A 19963-nucleotide genomic window follows, 5' to 3' on the forward strand; every position below is an offset into this window, starting at 1 on the left:
GTACGTTTATGGGAAAGATAATTACTGAGCAAGACTTCAACTTGGAAACATGGAGAATGCTTTATATTCCGTTCAGTCAGGAGAGACTTGTTTTGATGCAACAATATATATTTACTACCCAGAATACACAGAAACTGGTGGTGGTGGAGGGATGAAGGGATTGATGGATGTCGGTCTGAAGAGGAGGGGGAGGAGGGCTGCGTCGAGTCACAACTAAACAGTAAAGTTGTAAGCTGGTAAATTAAAATAATGAGCCAAGGATGAAAAGTCATTAATTCAACGAGGAAACACAGAGTCTTGCAAAAGAAGTTGGATAGTTTACTACGATTTTACTCAAATCAGTGTTCCAGTGCAAATACAAGTCCGTCCCTTTCAGGATCCTTCCCAACCCAAACAACGTCCATCAGCTTATTCGTGGTAACATATCAGACACATTTAATGACACCTGGGACAACAGAGCGGGGTTTCAACCAGCAGCAGGATCACACTCTGCAGGCCTCAGAGAAAAGCATTCACGTTTTACACATCGGGATAAAGACAGATCTCAGAGGTCACTGAACGTCTGAAAATGAAATGAGAGAATCGGGCATTCAAATTAAGACTCAGATGATGTTTCTTTTTCTAATCATTAATGTTTTGGCTTGTTTTTCTATCTGACAATTGATGGGAAAGACTTAAACGGGCATTTTCCTCCAATAAATAAGTAAAAACGTACGTGAATATAATACTGAACCCCTGTCCGATCCAGACCAACGCGCCAAAAAGCGGAAACACTAAATAATCAATGTGCACGGAGCAGTCTGCATGCATGTAGCTCCGTTTCTGTTGATGTATATGGGATGCAAATAACATATTGATTTCGTTATTGATTATTTTCTTAATTTAAAAAAAAATAACGATTCAACAAAACCAAATGTGTCGTCATCGTTGACGGGTTAGGAGTCCAAAACCACCCAAACATGTCAGTTTACCATCAGATAAGACAAATTAAAAAAAGGACTGTTAGAAAATGAGAGCCATGAAGACGTTGATACCGAGGTCAGAATTCAGAGTTCTAAGAGAGGAATCAGAGCTCTGTGAAAAAGATGTTAAAAAAACAACCTGAAGATTCTTTCAAACGCGTGAGGAGGCAAAACAATCTGAAGTCACACATGGATGCAGATACACATTTAACTCTGAAGACATTCAGAACAATTGTCAAAAAATCAAGGCAAATGCAATGCATTATAAAAATAACTTAAACCATAAATACACACACGCCACCAGGGCCTGCTTCACCTGCAAGACGTTTCAAACTTTACATCCCTCAATTTTTTCTTGATCAACAATTCATTCATGAGGCAGACATTTAGATACAGAGTCACAAACACAACGTTCCCTTTTAGTCTGGAGAAATGAGATGCTCCTGTGTACAGGTGATAAAACAAGAGCGAATTACACAGGCAAATACCACGACGCCTTTTCTGACAAATCCAAGAAAGAAATTAGAGATGTAGAAACCTGCTTTACATTCATGACGCTTTGGGAAAGTGCACTTCTTTAAATGCACAATCTTCAACTCAAAGCATGACGTTTGATAAAGATGATGTAAAGCTTTGTGAAACTCTCCATGGCGTTCTGCTATACAGCCATTAGTCGGTTTAATTCCCAAAGAAAATAATGTCCATTTTGAATAACTCATTATTTAAAAGCCACATTTGAGGATTCGTATCAAAAATGGCAAAACAGCAAATGTCGGAAAGGGTAAATATTCACATTTAGGTAGTTAGTGAGCCTCCCTGCTTTAAGCACTGAGTAAAGCTAGCATTAATCGACCCACACCAGTATGAAGGGACAGTCATGTCTGTCATTTTCCCAACCCAGTTTAGATTAAACCACGGCTACTTCCACACAACGCAGACGTTTCAACAGGGCATCTTTTTTTGGGTGATTCAGGAAAATATTGCTTTTGAATGATAAAGATTCGAGGTGGTAGAAGGGAATACACCACATCCTCAGTGAGAGGAGGTAACCGTGTTTCTAACGCCAGACCTCCTGTTTTGAGATCGCTCTGTAAATGCTATAGCTACAGCGCTAGTCAACTCGTTCTTTTTGGTCTCATCATTTCTAAATTGAGCACCCCATAACGCTTTTATCCCCCAGCTAGAGCAGCCGTGATGTTACTGAGCGGTACGGAGGATGCGTCCATGGTTCAGATTTAACCACGGCCACTTCCGCAAAATGGCGGACTGCAGCTAAGGACGCTCACATTAGTTAGCCACATTAGCATCTCACAATGCCATCAGTGCTCATCGTGCTACAAAACATTACAGCGATCTGGAAAAGCGGAAGATTTCTCATCCTCTGACAGCTATAACCAGACACTGGACTTATGTTTAAGTGTTGTGATATTTCCCTCGCCCATATCTTTGACCCAGTTGATCAGTGTTCTGCCCTCGCTGAGCACAGGCCTGAGACCTCGGGTTGTCTCCTTGCTGATGGAGGTGTTGCAGTGCTTTCATCCACTTACTGATTGAACGTTCCAGGTGACGCTCGGACGCAGGTACCATGGTGTACTGCTGTTCTTATCATTAATAACGGGGACCTACTTTTTTATTTCAGATGCAAGTCCCTGCACGTCTCCGTTTCAGGACAGATAAAGGGATTCTAAGGATTCTAAGAGGGCGTGGTTTTATCTGAACTGGGTTGTAAAAATGATACCCGCGGAGCAGTCTGATTCAGGACCAGTACCCGGGTCTGTAGCGGTACGGAGAGTCTTTGGAATGTCCGGGCTCGGGCCTGCAGAGAGGCACCGTCCCGTCCCGGCACTGCCCCTCGTCCAGCTGGTCCAGCAGGTTTTCCTTCCTGTAGGGCGTCGGGGCCTCCAGGGGGGTGGGCAGCACCGCGGGGTCCCTCCCAAACTCTACAGTGGGCGGAGTTTCTGTACTGGAGGTGTGGGCGGGGGAGTCTCCGGTGCCCAGGTTTTGTCCGTTCCCTCGGGGCCGAGCGTCCGCCCAGAACACGTCGCAGCGGATCCTCGGGGAGGGCCGAGGCCGGGCCACAAAGTCTAGAGTTTTGGGGCGTTCAGGGGCACAGCGGCGGCGGGGGGTCGGGGGGAAGACGAGATTTGGATCTGGGAGCCGAGGGACCTCCGGACAGTCCTCCCTTAAACCTCTGAAGATACCTGAAATATGAACGAGAACAAGTCGAGCAAACCAACCAGCCTCAATGCTTTACATCCCAGTGTCGTTAAAGTACCTCACCTGTGTACATCTACCTGTGTTTAAAGTACCTCACCTGTGTACATGCACCTGTAGTTAAAGTACCTCACCTGTGTACATCTACCTGTATTTAAAGTACCTCACCTGTGTACATCTACCTGTGTTTAAAGTACCTCACCTGTGTACATCTACCTGTATTTAAAGTACCTCACCTGTGTTCTCTAAAGCGGTTTTCTCCAGCAGGGGCTCCAGGTTGGTGGTCTGGAGGTTCTTCTTGATGGCCCCGTCTGACGGCGTCCTCCTCAGGCTGCGGGAGGAACTGGGAGCTGACGGGACGTGGGTGGGGGTGAGTGACTGGCGGGGGTGACGCTTGAAGCTCTCCAGGTGAGTGTTGACCAGCGGGTTGATGGGGGGCTGATAATGGGACGGCTGTTTGAGGGGGGAGGCGGGGGGGGCGGCAGAGCAGCCGCTCCTCGCTGTCGGTGTGCAGCAGCGAGCGGGTGGAGTTACAGTCCGACACCGAGGAGAGGGACAGCAGGGTGTAGGAGGAGGGGATCGGGGGGGCCGGGGCCTTCATTGGACTCTCCTTCCGGAAGAGTCTGTGAGTCTGGGGGCTGGTGCTCTTCCTCTGCCCCCCTGACCGGTGGAAGAAGCCCTCCCACCGGGACTTGATGTTCTCCTCCGGCTGGGATAGAGTGAGCAGGTTGCCGCCGAGCCCCACGGCCGCCAGCAGAGCCCCACAGCCCAGCAGAACCAGGTCGGAGCGCCGGCCCCCCCCGGGGCTCTTCCTGCAGGGCGAGGCACCTGGGGGCTGGACGCTGGGGCAGGACTCCTCCACCCCCTCCCCCTCAGCAGCAGAAGGGAAGCCCTCCTTCTGGTAGGGGAGGCAGAGGTAGGACTGAGCCGGGGCGGCTGCGGGGTCAGTGGTGAAGCAGCAGTCCTCGTTTTCTGAACAGAGAACAAACAGCATGTTGATATTAGTGAGGACAACACGCCGCTGTCCCAGAGAGCCGCTGTGACCCCCCCCTCCCCCCCTCTGTAAAATATGTGACGTCGACAACCCTTTTTCTAGTAAAATACAGCATGAGTTCCTTCATGTCTTAAAGCTGCCGAGTCATATTTTGCACTTCAAATATCAAATAGATCCAGAGCTCCGGTTCCTTTACTTCCTCTCCAGAAAAAGGAGAGTAAAAGAAAGGATCAGAAATCTCAGTCTCAGTGTCAGCCTGCTGCCTGCCACTCGTCCCCCGCAGACCCCCCGGACATCCATCCCCTATTTACTCTCCGTAAGCTGTCTCTGCCGTCTGACCAGACATCTGACCCCATCTTCAGATCTCTGGTCTCATTAAACCCTTTCTGACCAACAGAGAGATTGTTTCCTGGCAGCACTTTAACATTTTACGGGGGAAATCTGCATTTTGGTTTGAGGGGGCACGCTGACAGGAGGTCCCTCTCTGGTTCTTACCCTTTTAGTTGGCTGTTACATTTCATAAGCCTGATGCTCTTATACCAAGTGATTAACAACAAGTGCAACCATCTATGAGGATACAAACTGTGAGCAGTTAGACTCCTTAAAGTTAATTAGCTTTAAAAAGCCCAATTAATGAAGAGATTCATTCGTTATTTTAATGATTGTTGTCTTTAAATGCAGACCCGTATCCAACATAGAGAAGGTTTCCTCTGAGCAGCTGCAACATCAAAATAGATGCAGAACAATCCACCTCATTTATTCTCCTTGCAGTGCAATTAAGAACTGAAATGTCAGCCTCTTTCACTTCCAGCTGTTCTTCTTAACGATTAATGAGCCTGACATTTGAGCTGCTTCATTAATGGATGGTCTCTTCTTTGTGTTTCATAATGCAGAGGATTTATTTTGGGTTGAATAGACTCAATAACTCATGTTGCAAAGTGGAAAAGTTATTCCCAAACACGAAGCGACGGGAGGCAGCGTTCTTGACTAAACTCGCTCTAAGGTGTTTTTTGCAGCGTGCTTCTGAAGCTACAGCTGCTCCATCATGTGGAGTGTGCATGCTGTCAGACTAAGCTGTAATACTGGGGTCCTACTCACCCATCTCCAGCAGGCTGGGGACCCCGGGGACGGCGGGGCTGTGTCGGGGGGATCGTCGCAGGTTGGGGGCGCTGCAGGACCGCTGCCTGCTGCCCTCATGGGGGGGCTTCACACTGACGTGGAGAGAGAGGGTTAGGTCAAATATACTGATAGACAGATTACATCACAGTCAGCACACACTTTTAACCAAAGTGACTTAAAATAGACTCAGAAAATATACAAGTTAGATATAAACTCCAAAAAGTGATTTAGCTTTAAATATTGTTTTGTTTTTGTTCTGTTTTTAAACTCAAATGGCCAGAACAGGTTGGTTTCTGGTGACTATACACAGTACATGTATACCGGTATTAAAATGCAGCATACCCCTGAAGAGACCCCGTTCTGAGAACCATTATGAATGTTTGTGTTAACAGACTTAGAAACAAAACATCAGGGGAAATCTGTGAGGACTTTAACGTCCTTTTGAAGAAACTGTTGGAAATTTAAAAAAGTTTAGAAAGGAAAAGAAAGTTGGGACAAAAAGTGTGAATTTTAAAAAGATGACTAGGGCCACGTGAAGAAGGGGTTAGACAAATGAGAAAAGAGAGGGACATCGTTTAAAGTCAACTTTTGAAAAAACAAAAAAATCTGAATTTAGAAAAAAGTTCTAATTTTGAAGAAAGATTTAGAGAATTCAAAAAGTTGAAATTTGGAAAAAAAATCTGATGTTTGAAAAGAAAATGGAAAGGAAAGAAATGGAGACTTGTTGTTATTTTGTAAAGTAGGACATGTGATAGATTAAAAGCTATTACAGATCATTAAAAAGAGGACTTTTTCCAGGGTGAGTATTTAAACTCATACATCTGAACACTTTTCACGGACCCTCTGCAGAGATCCCACTGTGAGAACCATGAAGACACGGAGGCTGTGTGAGGATTGTTTCTGGACTACAAATCTTTGTCCCCCGTCCGCTCACCTGGCGTCCGCGCTGTGCTCCCTGTAGGGTCCACAGTTACGGGACCGGCCCTTCTTCCTCGAGCCCTTCCTCTCCCCCTCCTCATCCTCCAGCTGGACCCCCGCAATGCGACCCCAGGCAGAGTACCCTTCCCGTGGAGTCACTGCAACACAAGGCATCATGAAAGTGAACGTCTTTGGAGATGATTCACCTGGAAACAAGATCAATTAAATCCATTTGTAATACATCGCGTTCCAAATGATTATGCTAATTGGATTTAAGTGTCATAAACATTTCATTTCTTTGTATTTCAATTAAACTCATGGATGATATTGTGAGTCAGGGCTCTCTGGATCATTGAAATCAATAGCAGACACCTGTGATAATGAGTTTGCCAGGTGAGCCCAATCAAAGGAAAACAAAAGGAGGACGTTCCACATTATTAGGCGGGCCACAGGTTTCAAGCAATATGGGAAAGAAAAAGGACCTTGGACAAGATATTTCATCGTACTGTGAAGAGATCTGTGGCTGATTCAGAGCACAGACGGGTTGGTGCAGGTAAAGGCATAATGAGGAAGGTTTCTGCCAGACAAATTCATCGGATTAGGAGAGCAGAGCTAAAATGCCATTACAAAGCAGCAAACAGGTATTTGAAGCCGCTGGTGCTGCTGGAGTCCTGCGAACCTCAGGGTGTAGGATCCAGCAGAGGTTTGCAGTTGTGCATAAACCTACTATCGCACCCCCAAACAATGCTCACAAGCAGGAACGGCTGCAGTGGGCTCAGAAATACATGAAGACTAATGTTTGAACAGTCTTGTTTACTGATGAGTGCCGTGCAACCCTGGATGGTCCAGATGGATGGAGTAGTGGATGGTTGGTAGATGGCCACCATATCCCAACAAGGCTGCGACGTCAGCAAGGAGGTGGCGGAGTCATGTTTTGGGCCGGGATCATGGGGAGAGAGCTGGTAGGCCCCTTTAGGGTCCCTGAAGGTGTGAAAATGACCTCGGTAAAGTATATAGAGTTTCTGACTGACCACTTTCTTCCATAGTACAAAAAGAAGAACCGTGCCTTCCGTAGTGAAATCATCTTCATGCATCTCAATGCACCACCTCATGCTGCAAAGAGTACCTCTGTGTCATTGATGCTATGGGCATAAAAAGGAGAGAGACTCAAGGTGTGGCCCCCATCTTCCCCTGACCTCAACCCTATTGAGAACCTTTGGAGCATCCTCAAACAGAAGATCTATGTGGGTGGGAAGCAGTTTGCATCAAAACAGCAGCTCTGGGAGGCTATTCTGACATCCTGCACAGAAATTCAACCAGAAACTCTCCAAAAACTCACAAGTTCAACGGATGCAAGAACTGTGAAGGGGATATCAAAGAAGGGGTCGTATGTGAACGTGTGACTGGGCCTGTTGAGATGTTTTTGATTGAAATAGCTTTTGATTTCAGTAAATATGACCTCCTAATGCTGCAAATTCAACAAATGACCAATTTCAGTTCTTTACAACCTGTAAGATGTTTTGAATCTCTGTTGTGCAGAATAATTTGGAACAGTTTTTTATTTTGAAGAAATACTGTAGTCATTGGGAGGTTTGTTCAATAGAATTCGAGTTATACTCTAACAGTTGATGACTTGAAATTTATACTGACTCATTTGCATCGACTATTTAGGAAACTGAGAAAAATATCATTTGCATAATCATTTGGAACGCGGTGTATAAGAAGTTGAAGCTCACGCTGGATGGCTCTGAGGCGCGGCAGCAGGGGGGGGCTGCTGGGAGGACTGGAGCTGCTGCTCAGTAAACTCCTCCGCCGGTCATGAGACGGAGACGCCTGCACCGTGATCTTGTGCTGGAAATCTGAAACAAAAAAAACATACATTTTAACTTCAGAGAAAAGGAGAACTTGGGAAATTTGAGGAATCAATTCTTGGAGTCAATATTTAGAAAGAGAATATCCCTCAAATATCACGGCAAAATAACTTCACACTTCATTCAGCGCTCAGAAACAACCATAGACTGTATATATACAGTCTATGGAAACAACAAATACAATCTGAATAGAATACACACTCTTCCCGTCAGTGAAGGACAAACTACTCAGCTCTTTTACACAAAAAAATAAATCACGTTGAGAGTCAGAATTGTAACTCCAAAGTTGTAATAATTAAGATCCAAATGATGAGATTTAGAGAGACTTTCACCTTAAATCTAAATAAAGAGAAGGTTTGAAGGTATGAACCCAACAAAGTGCAAGTACAAATACACAAAACCAAATCTAGACTGAATAACCGTTTCCCCCCCGCAGTGCCACAGTCTCTCCGGGTTACCTGAGGGCAGGCTGATGCGGTTACCGTCCTTCAGCTTGAGCCGGTTGCGTCTGAACTTGCCCTGCCGGCTCTCCACGTGGGGCTTCTCCTGGTACAGCTGGTGGATGATGATGTTCAGCTCCCGCTCCAGGATGTGGATCTCCCGCTCGGCCAGCTCCTGCTCGCGCCTCCTCAGCGCCTCCTGCTGGTTCTTCTGCTGCAGCGCCGCCTGCGTCAGCTCCTCCTCCCAGGAACGCAGCTCCTTAAATACCAGAGAGAGTAAACCCCCGACCTTTAACCTCCAGACACAGATATATCCCCATGTGTCCGTCACTAACCCGGACCTCCTCCCCACCTTCTCTTTGGTCCTCAGCTGGTCGAACATCTCCTGGATCTCCAGCTTCCAGTCGTCCTGCAGAGAGTGGAACGACTCGGCCGGCATCTCGAAGAACCCCGACTCCTCGATGGCCGTCAGCTGGTCCAGGATGATGGAGAAGTGAGGCCGGCAGTGAGGGTCCGAGCTCCAGCACTCTGAGGAACATCAGGGGACCAAACACTGTTCTTACTTTGAGAGTGGCCCCATCACCTACTGGCTTCATACTCAATAAAGAGACGTGCAAAACAAGCATTTATTCGTTCAAATGTCAACATTACGAATAAAGTTTTGAAGCTTCAAACTATTCTGCACAACCTGTATGACATCCATCTAATTAGGAGCATGATGCATGACTTTGAGGAGGAAACATCGGAGTTATTTTACCCTCCATCAGTCGTGCAAACGGCTCCGGACAGGTCATGGGGATGGGCAGAGCCAGCTTGTTCATGGCGACTCCGTACGCCACCGCCAGACCATCGATCCCCCGGAAAGGAACTTCTCCCGTCAGCAGCTCCCACAACAACACGCCGTAACTGCACCGTGAGAAAATGGAGAGAAATATAGAACATAGGTGGTGAATAAAGCCCAAAGTAAGCTTGAATACTGTGTTCTTCCTGATGGTCTTATTCTGCATTATCCTGCTGAGATAGAGGCTGGTTGTAAACGTAACAACATCTGAACAGTCAAGATCAGTGAAAGGCATCTGTAAATGCAAAGTAACCAGAGAGCAGCAAGTCAGAAAAAGCAGGAGTAAGTGTCAGAATAAGAAAGTAGTGGATTAATGAGAGCTATTCAGTGTGTTCAGAGGCAGAGGAGGGAGCGTGTCTTTGTTTTAAAGCTACGAGTCTCAAGTATTTGGGTGTTAAACAACCTGCACGTTTTGCACACGGCACCTTGTTTTTTTGTCGACTGCTGCACAGTTTTCGAACGAGAACAACATTTGCTTTTGTTTGGTTTGTTCAGAAACGGAAAGATAGATCTTCAGGGTTAAGTTTTATACAAGATAACAGTTGAAGCATGGATTATGGAGACAATAACTACAAGATCAAGTGTGAACGTTGCACAGGTACAATCGTCTTGCAGGATAACCTTTCGCATTCATTGTTTGTGCTTTGGCATGAATTTGATTTTGTGGCATGTTTTCTGTTGACTGTGTGTCACTTCCTTCTTTATCTGCTCTGTCCTCTTTGCTATACACTTCCCCACGCAGTCATGAAGGATTTCTGATTCAGTTACACACTGCTACACACACACATTTACTGTAACGTGCATATTCATCAGTGCTATGCAGTTCTGTTTTCCCTGTAAACTTTACCCCACTGTTTAAAAAACGAGACATTTCAAAACAAAAGATCACAATGTGTGATGGGGAGATCCTTAAAATGAGACACAAAGAGAGCGCTCTTTCTGCATAAAGCACGTGTTTTTATAGCAATAGTGCAGTATTTATAGCTAGATGTACTTTCAGCTTCTTCTAGTCTAGCATCCGTCTCACAATGCCTCTTCTCCCGTCTGCTGGTCTCTGCTGGTCTCTAAATCTTCCTCTCAGAGATACATTTCTTCTCGTGCATGCACAATAAACGGCTTCCTGTTTGTCTCTTCCAGTCTCCTCCCCCTCCCCCTCCTCTGCCCACCTCCACACGTCGCTCCCCTTGGAGAAGGTGGAGGACCGGATGACCTCGGGGGCCATCCAGGCGTAGGTGCCGGCGGCGCTCATCTTGGTGGTGCGGTGCCACTCCCGAGCCAGCCCGAAGTCCGTGATCTTCAGGGTCTTGTTGCTCAGGTCCTCCATCTCCACCCTCTCCAGGATCAGGACTGGAGAGGAGGGGGGGGAGGTGGAGCAGGAGGGGATGAAGGAGGGATGTTGGTTGGAGGTCATGAAGGGGGGGATTGGTGCAGGTTTGCAGGTGGGTTTTAGAGTGATCGTTGCAACGATGGTGAAGCAGGAGGAGGAGGATAAACCGATGAATGAAACACAATGCATGAACCAAACAATAAAGGGTGGGGTTGGTGGGAGGCGATGATGAAAGGATGGGGAGATAAAAGCAGAGAAGAAGAGAAACAGTGAGGAGACAGAGACAGCAGGTATTTACAGCAGACAGGGTGGAAGAAGTAAAAGTAGAGATACTGCATTGGAAAAATACTCTCATACTTAAATTCTATGTAGAGTCTCTCCTGGGACATGTCTCCATGTCTCCATGCTTTAAGGTTCAGAAAGCTCTTTGTGTTTCTCATACTGCCTGTGATGCAGCACCTCCTTTCACCCTCTGTCTGAAACCAGAGCCCAGTCTGCTCTGATTGGTTAGCTGGCCGGCTCTGATGTGATTGCTCAATCTGCTTAGAGATGTCCCGCCCCTTAGTCTATCACGTACAATGTTTTGGAACGCTAGCCAATAGGAGCGTGAGTGTTCTATAGTGATGTCACTATGTTCAGGATGTAAACAAAGGAGTCAAATGGAGGCGTAATAAGTCCTCTTTACAGTTCAAGTATTTCAAACAAACTGAAGCTGAAGGACAGAATAACCTGTTACGAAGCAACCACTCTAAACATCCCCACGTGCTCCACCTAACCTCCTGCAGAGGGGAGGGTGGAGGAGGGTGTGTCTGCAGAGGGGAGGGTGTGTCTGCAGAGAGGAGGGTGTGTCTGCAGAGGGGAGGGTGTGTCTGCAGGGTGTGTCTGCAGAGGGGAGGGTGTGTCTGCAGGGTGTGTCTGCAGAGGGGAGGGTGTGTCTGCAGGGTGTGTCTGCAGGGTGTGTCTGCAGAGGGGAGGGTGTGTCTGCAAGGTGTGTCTGCAGGGTGTGTATGCAGGGTGTGTCTGCAGAGGGGAGGGTGTGTCTGCAGGGTGTGTCTGCAGATGGGAGGATGTGTCTGCAGGGTGTGTCTGCAGGGTGTGTCTGCAGAGGGGAGGGTGTGTCTGCAGGGTGTGTCTGCAGGGTGTGTCTGCAGAGAGGAGGGTGTGTCTGCAGGGTGTGTCTGCAGAGGGGAGGGTGTGTCTGCAGGGTGTGTCTGCAGGGTGTGTCTGCAGGGTGTGTCTGCAGGGTTTGTCTGCAGAGGGGAGGGTGTGTCTGCAGGGTGTGTCTGCAGGGTGTGTCTGCAGAGGGGAGGGTGTGTCTGCAGGGTGTGTCTGCAGAGGGGAGGGTGTGTCTGCAGGCTGCGGTAAACATCAAGCACTCATGAGAGTGAAGCCTGCTCCTCCTGCAGCAACGTGAGACTCACACAGCTAACCCCCCCCCCTCCCCGGAGGACAGGATGTAATGTTTGCACTCAGTGTGATGCACACCCAGCCTTTACAGGAGAGCAGCTGTTAGAGTGACATCACAGGGAGGGACAAACAACAACAAATACTGGGCTTCCTGCTATTTGAACACTGCACTGGTCTTTATGGGAAATCAATTACAGCTGTCACACTGGGCTCTGGTTTCAGACAAAGGGTGAAAAGAGAGAGCCAGTATGAGAAAAATAAAGAGCTTTCTGAACATTAGAGCATGGAGACATGTCCCAGTAGAGGAGGACGCTGCAGAGATGAAAGACAGGCGATCTCGTGTCTGTTTTTAGAGACTGGACGTCATGAAAGCCGCTCCGTCACCACAGCGATGATTCACAGGGTGGAGGCACTGCTGGAATCACTCAGTCAGCTTTCAGACCTCCTCAAAGATCTCGGTGTGGTCTGTCCAGCCTTTTGAGATTCTAAAATTAGCACCTGCACAATTAAACAGAGCTGTAAAGGCTTGTTGTTTTACATATGAACTCCTCTCTAATTACTAGTGCTTTTATTCCTATTTAATGACTTCATCATATTGAAGAAATGGAGTGTGTGCAATCTTATATTTATCCCTCCTTATTTATACTTTTATTCAACAGATCAAGGTTTCCTCTGATCAAGCTCCTCGGAGGGTTTTTTTCCATCACAATTTCTGTATATATATTATTTGTAAATATAAAAAAAGGAGCTTAAAAATGGGGTGAAATTTGAAATACATACTTATCTAATTCCATTTAAATAAAAACCATTCCAGAAAATCTAAACAAAAGTTTGACATCATTTTGTATAAATCACATAAAATGCTTCTTAAAACCTAAACCTGTTCTCACAGGCAGGAAGATAAAGAGAAACTGTGGATTACACATGTGATAATACAAGTGACAGTGTCAACAGGCTGCACTGTGAGTCAGCCAATCAGAAGTGAAGAGTCTGAGCGGATCGCCAGAGAACTGACCAATGAGAGGCCAGCAGCTGCCTGTGTGCCGTCTGAGCGTCCAATAGGGCGGAGGCGATGTCAGAGCGTGGGGTAAATCCTCAGTAATAGGCTTGGGATTTAGGGGATCCAGTCGGGGAAATGCAAGATTACAAGATGCTCTCTGCTCCGTCTGAACGCTGGGGGGGGGTTACTATATTTAACTGTCATTAAGCCCAGCAGACAAAATAAATATGAATATAAATATAAATATAAATAAATATAAATATAAATATAGATATAAATATAAATATAAATATAAATATAAATATAAATATAAATATAAATATAAATATAAATATAAATATATATATAAATATAAATATGGGGCAGTTTGAGAAGTTTACTGATCAGCAGCCGGGAGGAAGTCGTTATTTTCTTTTAGCTGAATTTTGATTTGAAAGGCATTCTCTCTTTTGCTTTTATTTACTAAAGTGTTTCCTGTTCAGGGAGAAAGGACTTCCTGCAAACTCAAGACACAGTTCATTAAAGGATGAGTTCATAAACCTGATGATACCGAACAGATTCCCCTTCCAGAAAATAAAATGCAGATGTGTCTGATCGTGGTGCAGATGTGTCTGACCGTGGTGCAGATGTGTCTGACCGTGGTGCAGATGCGTCTGATCGTGGTGCAGATGCGTCTGATCGTGGTGCAGATGTGTCTGATCGTGGTGCAGATGTGTCTGATCGTGGTGCAGATGTGTCTGATCGTGGTATAGATGTGTCTGATCGTGGTATAGATGTGTCTGATCGTGGTATAGATGTGTCTGATCGTGGTGCAGATGTGTCTGATCGTGGTATAGATGTGTCTGATCGTGGTATAGATGTGTCTGATCGTGGTGCAGGTGTGTCTGACTGTGGTGCAGATGTGTCTGATCGTGGTGCAGACACATCTGATCGTGGTGCAGATGTGTCTGATCGTGGTGCAGATGTGTCTGACTGTGGTGCAGATGTGTCTGATCGTGGTGCAGACACATCTGATCGTGGTGCAGATGTGTCTGATCGTGGTGCAGATGTGTCTGATCGTGGTGCAGATGTGTCTGATCGTGGTATAGATGTGTCTGATCGTGGTATAGATGTGTCTGATCGTGGTGTAGATGTGTCTGATCGTGGTGCAGATGTGTCTGATCGTGGTGCAGATGTTTCTGATCGTGGTGCAGATGTGTCTGATCGTGGTGCAGATGTGTCTGATCGTGGTGCAGATGTGTCTGATCGTGGTGCAGATGTGTCTGATCGTGGTGCAGATGTTTCTTACTGTTGCTTGACTTCAGGTCCCGGTGGATGATGGGCACGATGGCCTGGCTGTGCAGGTAGAGGATGCCGCGGGCGATCTGCACCGCCCAGTCCACCAGGGTGCAGGGCGGGATGCGTTTCCCGGCCAGGGCGCGGTTGAGGGGCCCCCCCCGGGCGAACTCCATCACCAGGCACAGGTTGGGCTCCTGCAGGCAGACCCCCAGCAGCCCCATGATGTTGGGGTGGTTCAGCATGGCGAACAGCTTGGCCTCCTGCCGGACACTCTCCAGGGTTTGATCCGGGTCCTCGTCCGGGTCCCGGCGAGCCGCCTTCACCGCCACCTCCGACCCCCGCCACACCGCTCGGTACACCTTCCCAAAACCCCCGACCCCGATGATCTCCTCCAGGGTCAGCTCCGAGAAATCGATCTCCAGCACTGAGGGGGAGGAGGAGAGAGGAGAGAGTGAGAGAGGCTGAGCAACACGAGTTAGTATTCTGTTTTTAAATCTGAAGCAACTTCTGTGATTACCGGAGACGTTTGTATTTTGAAACTTTTTTTTGTCGCCAACATTTTCTTTTCTCCTTTTGTCCCCAAATGTTCTGTTTCTGTCTGCAACCATGTTTTGGGCCCTTCTTCACTGTGACCAATAACCAGGGTGAGATATACAGTATGCAGTGTCATCAGAAGGAGTCCTGTGATCACATCGTTAGAATAAGACCAGAAAACATTTCAGGTAAACAACAACAGAGACAGAGACAGAGACAGAGACAGCTTCATGATCCTGAGCCTCACCCAGCGCTCCGGCCCCAGCTGTGTGTGTCTCTCTCTAGTGTCCCCTGGTCTCCAGCTGTGTGCGTCTCTCTTTAGTGTCCCCTGGTCTCCAGCTGTGTGCGTCTCTCTTTAGTGTCCCCTGGTCTCCAGCTGTGTGCGTCTCTCTTTAGTGTCCCCTGGTCTCCAGCTGTGTGCGTCTCTCTTTAGTGTCCCCTGGTCTCCAGCTGTGTGCGTCTCTCTTTAGTGTCCCCTGGTCTCCAGCTGTGTGCGTCTCTCTTTAGTGTCCCCTGGTCTCCAGCTGTGTGCGTCTCTCTTTAGTGTCCCCTGGTCTCCAGCTGTGTGCGTCTCTCTTTAGTGTCCCCTGGTCTCCAGCTGTGTGCGTCTCTCTTTAGTGTCCCCTGGTCTCCAGCTGTGTGCGTCTCTCTTTAGTGTCCCCTGGTCTCCAGCTGTGTGCGTCTCTCTTTAGTGTCCCCTGGTCTCCAGCTGTGTGTGTCTCTCTTTAGTGTCCCCTGGTCTCCAGCTGTGTGCGTCTCTCTTTAGTGTCCCCTGGTCTCCAGCTGTGTGCGTCTCTCTTTAGTGTCCCCTGGTCTCCAGCTGTGTGCGTCTCTCTTTAGTGTCCCCTGGTCTCCAGCTGTGTGCGTCTCTCTTTAGTGTCCCCTGGTCTCCAGCTGTGTGCATCTCTCTTTAGTGTCCCCTGGTCTCCAGCTGTGTGCGTCTCTCTTTAGTGTCCCCTGGTCTCCGTTGTGTTTGGTTTCTGCAGCTTTTAGTAAACGCTGCTCGTGTTTCCTGAAGCTGCTGAATGTTCTCTAGATGCTGCATGTGTTGTCCAGTCCTCATGGAAGTGTCTCGATCGTTGCAGTGTCTGCCACTGTGCATACTGTCGGTACAGAGGCTCTATTTCTTATATTTGCAACAACTACAGCGTCGTTTCTTACACCTTAAAGGTCTATCATCCTTCAGCATTAACACAAAAAGAGAAATAAGGCATAAATGAACAGCTAACGTGTTGGATACTGTACAGTAACAAATACTGTAACAATATAATCATTAAAACAACAAAGTGCTTCTGCCACACCGACATGTAATACTTGTTTGTCTGCACCTACCATCCATTACTTATTTAAATGGATCATATCTGAACATACTGAAACATACGTAGCTCTAATGTTGGTATTTTACTATACACTGTGTTTCTCTCACATGACATTTCCCCACGGATCAATAACGATTTATCTCATCGCATCTTAAAATCTCTTGACACAACACTAACATTTTTTGCAGACGTCCTTCAGAGGACATGAAAGGTCAAAGTCAGCCCGTCTGCAGCCGGTAATAATTCCTCCTAAAGGAAGCACGCTAACAAGGACGCTCAAACCGGGTCCCTGAGTGGAAGCATGCTGCCCCGAGAACAGGAAGTGATGACACTCAGTGTGAGCGTCCGTCCTGAAATCTGTCTGATGTCAGAGGGGGAAATGATGAGGAGATGAAAGGAGCAGCAGCCTTTGTGTCTGCTGGCTCTCTGCAGCCTCCTCAGCAGACTGACCTTGATGAATATTTCAGGTGGGGAAGTGAAAGTAGGCCAGCTGCTGCTGAGGAGAGGAGAGCTAACAAACACAGCTGTCCTCCACCCAGCAAGCAGCTGATGTGGGTCCTACCGCCTTTAGATTCATCATCGGATGTTAGATGTGGGATGATGTAGCTGCAGAGGATCCCTTACAGCTACAGAGCAGCGAGGAGCTTTCTGCCTTCTCTCTGAGGCTGCAGGAGCTTTTCTCTCCACTAGACATTTATTTGTCTCCTGCTGCCCCGGCCACCGCGCAACCCAGTGCATATCAAGCTGATGCAACAGCAGAGCTATTCCCATCATGTCCGATGATAGTACTGCAGGTAAAGGAGCAGCACGTCCAGTTCTGTCCTCTTGCTGCTGAGGATGCAGCACAGGGTGCACTGTAACTTGAGGTGGTGTGTGTGTCTGTGTGTGTGTCGGCAGATTGATGGATAATGGTGCTGAGGCTGAGAGGATGTTTGTAGGCCAACAGGAGCTCACTGCGCCGTGACACAGCACTCTCTCTCTCACACACACACACACACACACACACACACACACACACACACACACACACACACACACACACACACACACACACACACACACACACACACACACACACACACACACACACACACACACACACACACACACACACACACACACACACACAACACACACACACACACACACACACACACACACGTAGCATTAGCATGGAGCACAATAGGACTCACGGTGCAGGGGGGGCACCGGGTACTGCTGCTGCTTCCCGGTCTCCCGGATGTCTCCATGGCTCACATAGTTGGAGGGGAAGATGCCGACCCGGTCCTGGATCATGCCGGTCCACCAGCCCTCATCCCCGGACACCAGCGAGTCCTTGGACAACACCTCCACCAGGTCGCCCCTCCGCAGGCTGAGCTCGTCCTCCGCCGCCGCTTCATAGTCGAACACGGCCGTCCAGAAGCCCGAGGCCGCGTGCGGAACCGCGTCCGGCACTGCGTCCGGTACCGCGCCGCCTCCATCCTCCGGCCAGCGGAACACATCCTCTTCCGCTGAAGAAACACACACCCTGGGACTCGAGCTGGTGTCCGAAGCGGGTTTGAAGACATCCATGAACGCGATCCATAGGGGCGACCTGGATCACTGCATCCACCTGACGCGGCTGGAGGCTCGGTGCGCCCTGCGTCTGCACACACACACACGCACGCACGCACGCGCGCACACACACACACACACACAGCTAAGTAGCGGCTAATCCTGCACACAAACACTGCAGGAGACTCGGAGCGCCATTCTGCAGCATCGTGTGTGTGTGTGTATCTGTCAGTGCTGCTTCACACACTCAGTTGCAGGTTGATGCTTCTCACACTCACACACACATACACACAAACACACACACACAAACACGCACACACACTCGGCTGCAGGTTGGTTCCTCTCAGAACTCAATCCTCCCCAGTCATGGCTGAATCTCACCGTCTTTATTGTGAGCCAATTGTGCAAACGTGCGAATCATCCTCAGCTTCCTATTGGTGCAGAGACACGTCAGCAACGCGTTAAGCCCCGCCCCCGTCTCAGCTGCTCCACGCCAGTTAAACACACTCAGACAGGAAGCGTTTTTTCTTCAAATATTCTCTTTATTTAGGTGTTGACCCCCCTCAGAAATAATAACCAAAACAAAACTGATGTTAAAGTCCATGCACATTCCCTGAAATAAAAACAGCAATGAGTAAAAAACAGTCAACAGAACAAACAGTGTTTCAGTGTGTGTGTGTGTGTGTGTGTGTGTGTGTGTGTGTGTGTGTGTGTGTGTGTGTGTGTGTGTGTGTGAAAAAAAAAATATATATCTTAATAACTCAAAATAATGAACATCATTTTGTTCACTAATTCATAGTTACCTTCATTATAAACACTAACAAACCTCAATCTAAATGTACTTTTCTGCAGCTTTCAGGCTCATTGCACTTTAAGAAAGAAAAACATGTCAAATCTCAAAATTATTTTGCAGTTTGCACGAAATTAGAGGTGTAAAAAACAGACGTGGAGTTGATTTATATGAAGAGCTAGATTTCCTGTGGAGAAGAAGTATCTGCAAGCAGAGAATAATGGGGACAAAATAATCCCCTCACTTATCCTCAAAACTAAACTTCCTCTCTTCCATTCCACTTATTTACTGCGTAATATTTAAATGGTCCAAAAAGTTAAATTGACTTTAATTTAAGGTATTTTGTCAACAGGTTCAACTTGAGTTTATTAGGTTAGTGGAAGCAATAATATTACATTGAAGTCCTCTCACTGGGGGTGTGCGCCCTCAAAACAAAATGCAGATTCTCCCCTGAAATGTGAAAGTGCTGCCAGGAAACAATCTCTCTGTGGGTCAGAAAGGGTTTACTGAGACCAGAGATATGGAGGTGGGGTCAGATGTCTGGTCAGACGGCAGAGACAGCTTACGGAGAATAAATAGGGGATGGATGTCCGGTGGGTCTGCGGGGGACGAGTGGCAGGCAGCAGGCTGACACTGAGACTGTCATGTCCTTGTTTTGTGTCTGTCATGTCTTTGTGTCTGTCATGTCTTTGTGTCTGTCATGTCTTTGTGTCTGTCATGTCTTTGTGTCTGTCATGTCTTTGTGTCTGTCATGTCTTTGTGTCTGTCATGTCTTTGTGTCTGTCATGTCCTTGTTTTGTGTCTGTCATGTCTTTGTGTCTGTCATGTCTTTGTGTCTGTCATGTCTTTGTGTCTGTCATGTCTTTGTGTCTGTCATGTCTTTGTGTCTGTCATGTCTTTGTGTCTGTCATGTCTTTGTGTCTGTCATGTCTTTGTGTTGTGTTTTATTTTGAAGTGTGTCCCCTCATGTGTCATGTTTAGCTTCACTTCCTGTCTGCGGTTCCCTCCTGTGCCTGATTGAGTCATTGTGTTCACCTGTTGCCCCTGTGTTTCTCCTCCCCCTGCAGCTCTTGTGATTACCCTTGTGTATTTAGTCCCTGTTCCCCTTTTGTCTCTTGTTTGGTCGTCGTCATTTCTCACCTGATCTAGTCCATGTCACCTGCCTGTTCCTGTCCGTCCTTCTTATCTCCAGCTAAGTGTTTTTCATGTCCTGTGTTCCACCTTGCTGAGTGTTTTTGTTAACAGCTCTTTGAATAATGCTCGCCTTTTGTTTGGACCCCTACCTGCCTCACTTTGTGACTGCACTTGGGTCCTGTTTCCCCAAAACTGAGATTTCTGATCCTTTCTTTTACTCTCCTTTTTTCTGGAAATGAAGTAAAGGAACCGGAGCTCTGG

General features: G+C 47.5%; 1 protein-coding gene and 1 long non-coding RNA gene across 2 annotated transcripts in view; one reads left to right on the top strand and one right to left on the bottom strand.

The window, feature by feature from the left end:
• Positions 1 to 41: 41 nt before the first annotated feature.
• map3k9 (mitogen-activated protein kinase kinase kinase 9) lies at positions 42 to 18141 on the bottom strand. Its single transcript, XM_063908563.1, is given in 12 exon segments — positions 42 to 3163; positions 3413 to 3660; positions 3662 to 4148; positions 5269 to 5381; positions 6224 to 6365; positions 7944 to 8066; positions 8537 to 8777; positions 8871 to 9046; positions 9276 to 9424; positions 10526 to 10706; positions 14382 to 14795; positions 17418 to 18141. Coding segments are annotated over 12 exon segments (3099 nt in total). The 5' UTR covers positions 17797 to 18141; the 3' UTR covers positions 42 to 2717.
• Positions 15031 to 19963, top strand: part of LOC134881330 (uncharacterized) — a 253336-nt gene continuing 248403 nt past the window's right edge. Inside the window, exon 1 of the long non-coding RNA XR_010168035.1 lies at positions 15031 to 15093. This is a non-coding gene — a long non-coding RNA (uncharacterized LOC134881330). The remainder of the gene's footprint in view (positions 15094 to 19963) is intronic.

Source organism: Eleginops maclovinus, chromosome 19 (assembly GCF_036324505.1).
Source record: "Eleginops maclovinus isolate JMC-PN-2008 ecotype Puerto Natales chromosome 19, JC_Emac_rtc_rv5, whole genome shotgun sequence".
Lineage (NCBI taxonomy): Eukaryota > Metazoa > Chordata > Actinopteri > Perciformes > Eleginopidae > Eleginops > Eleginops maclovinus.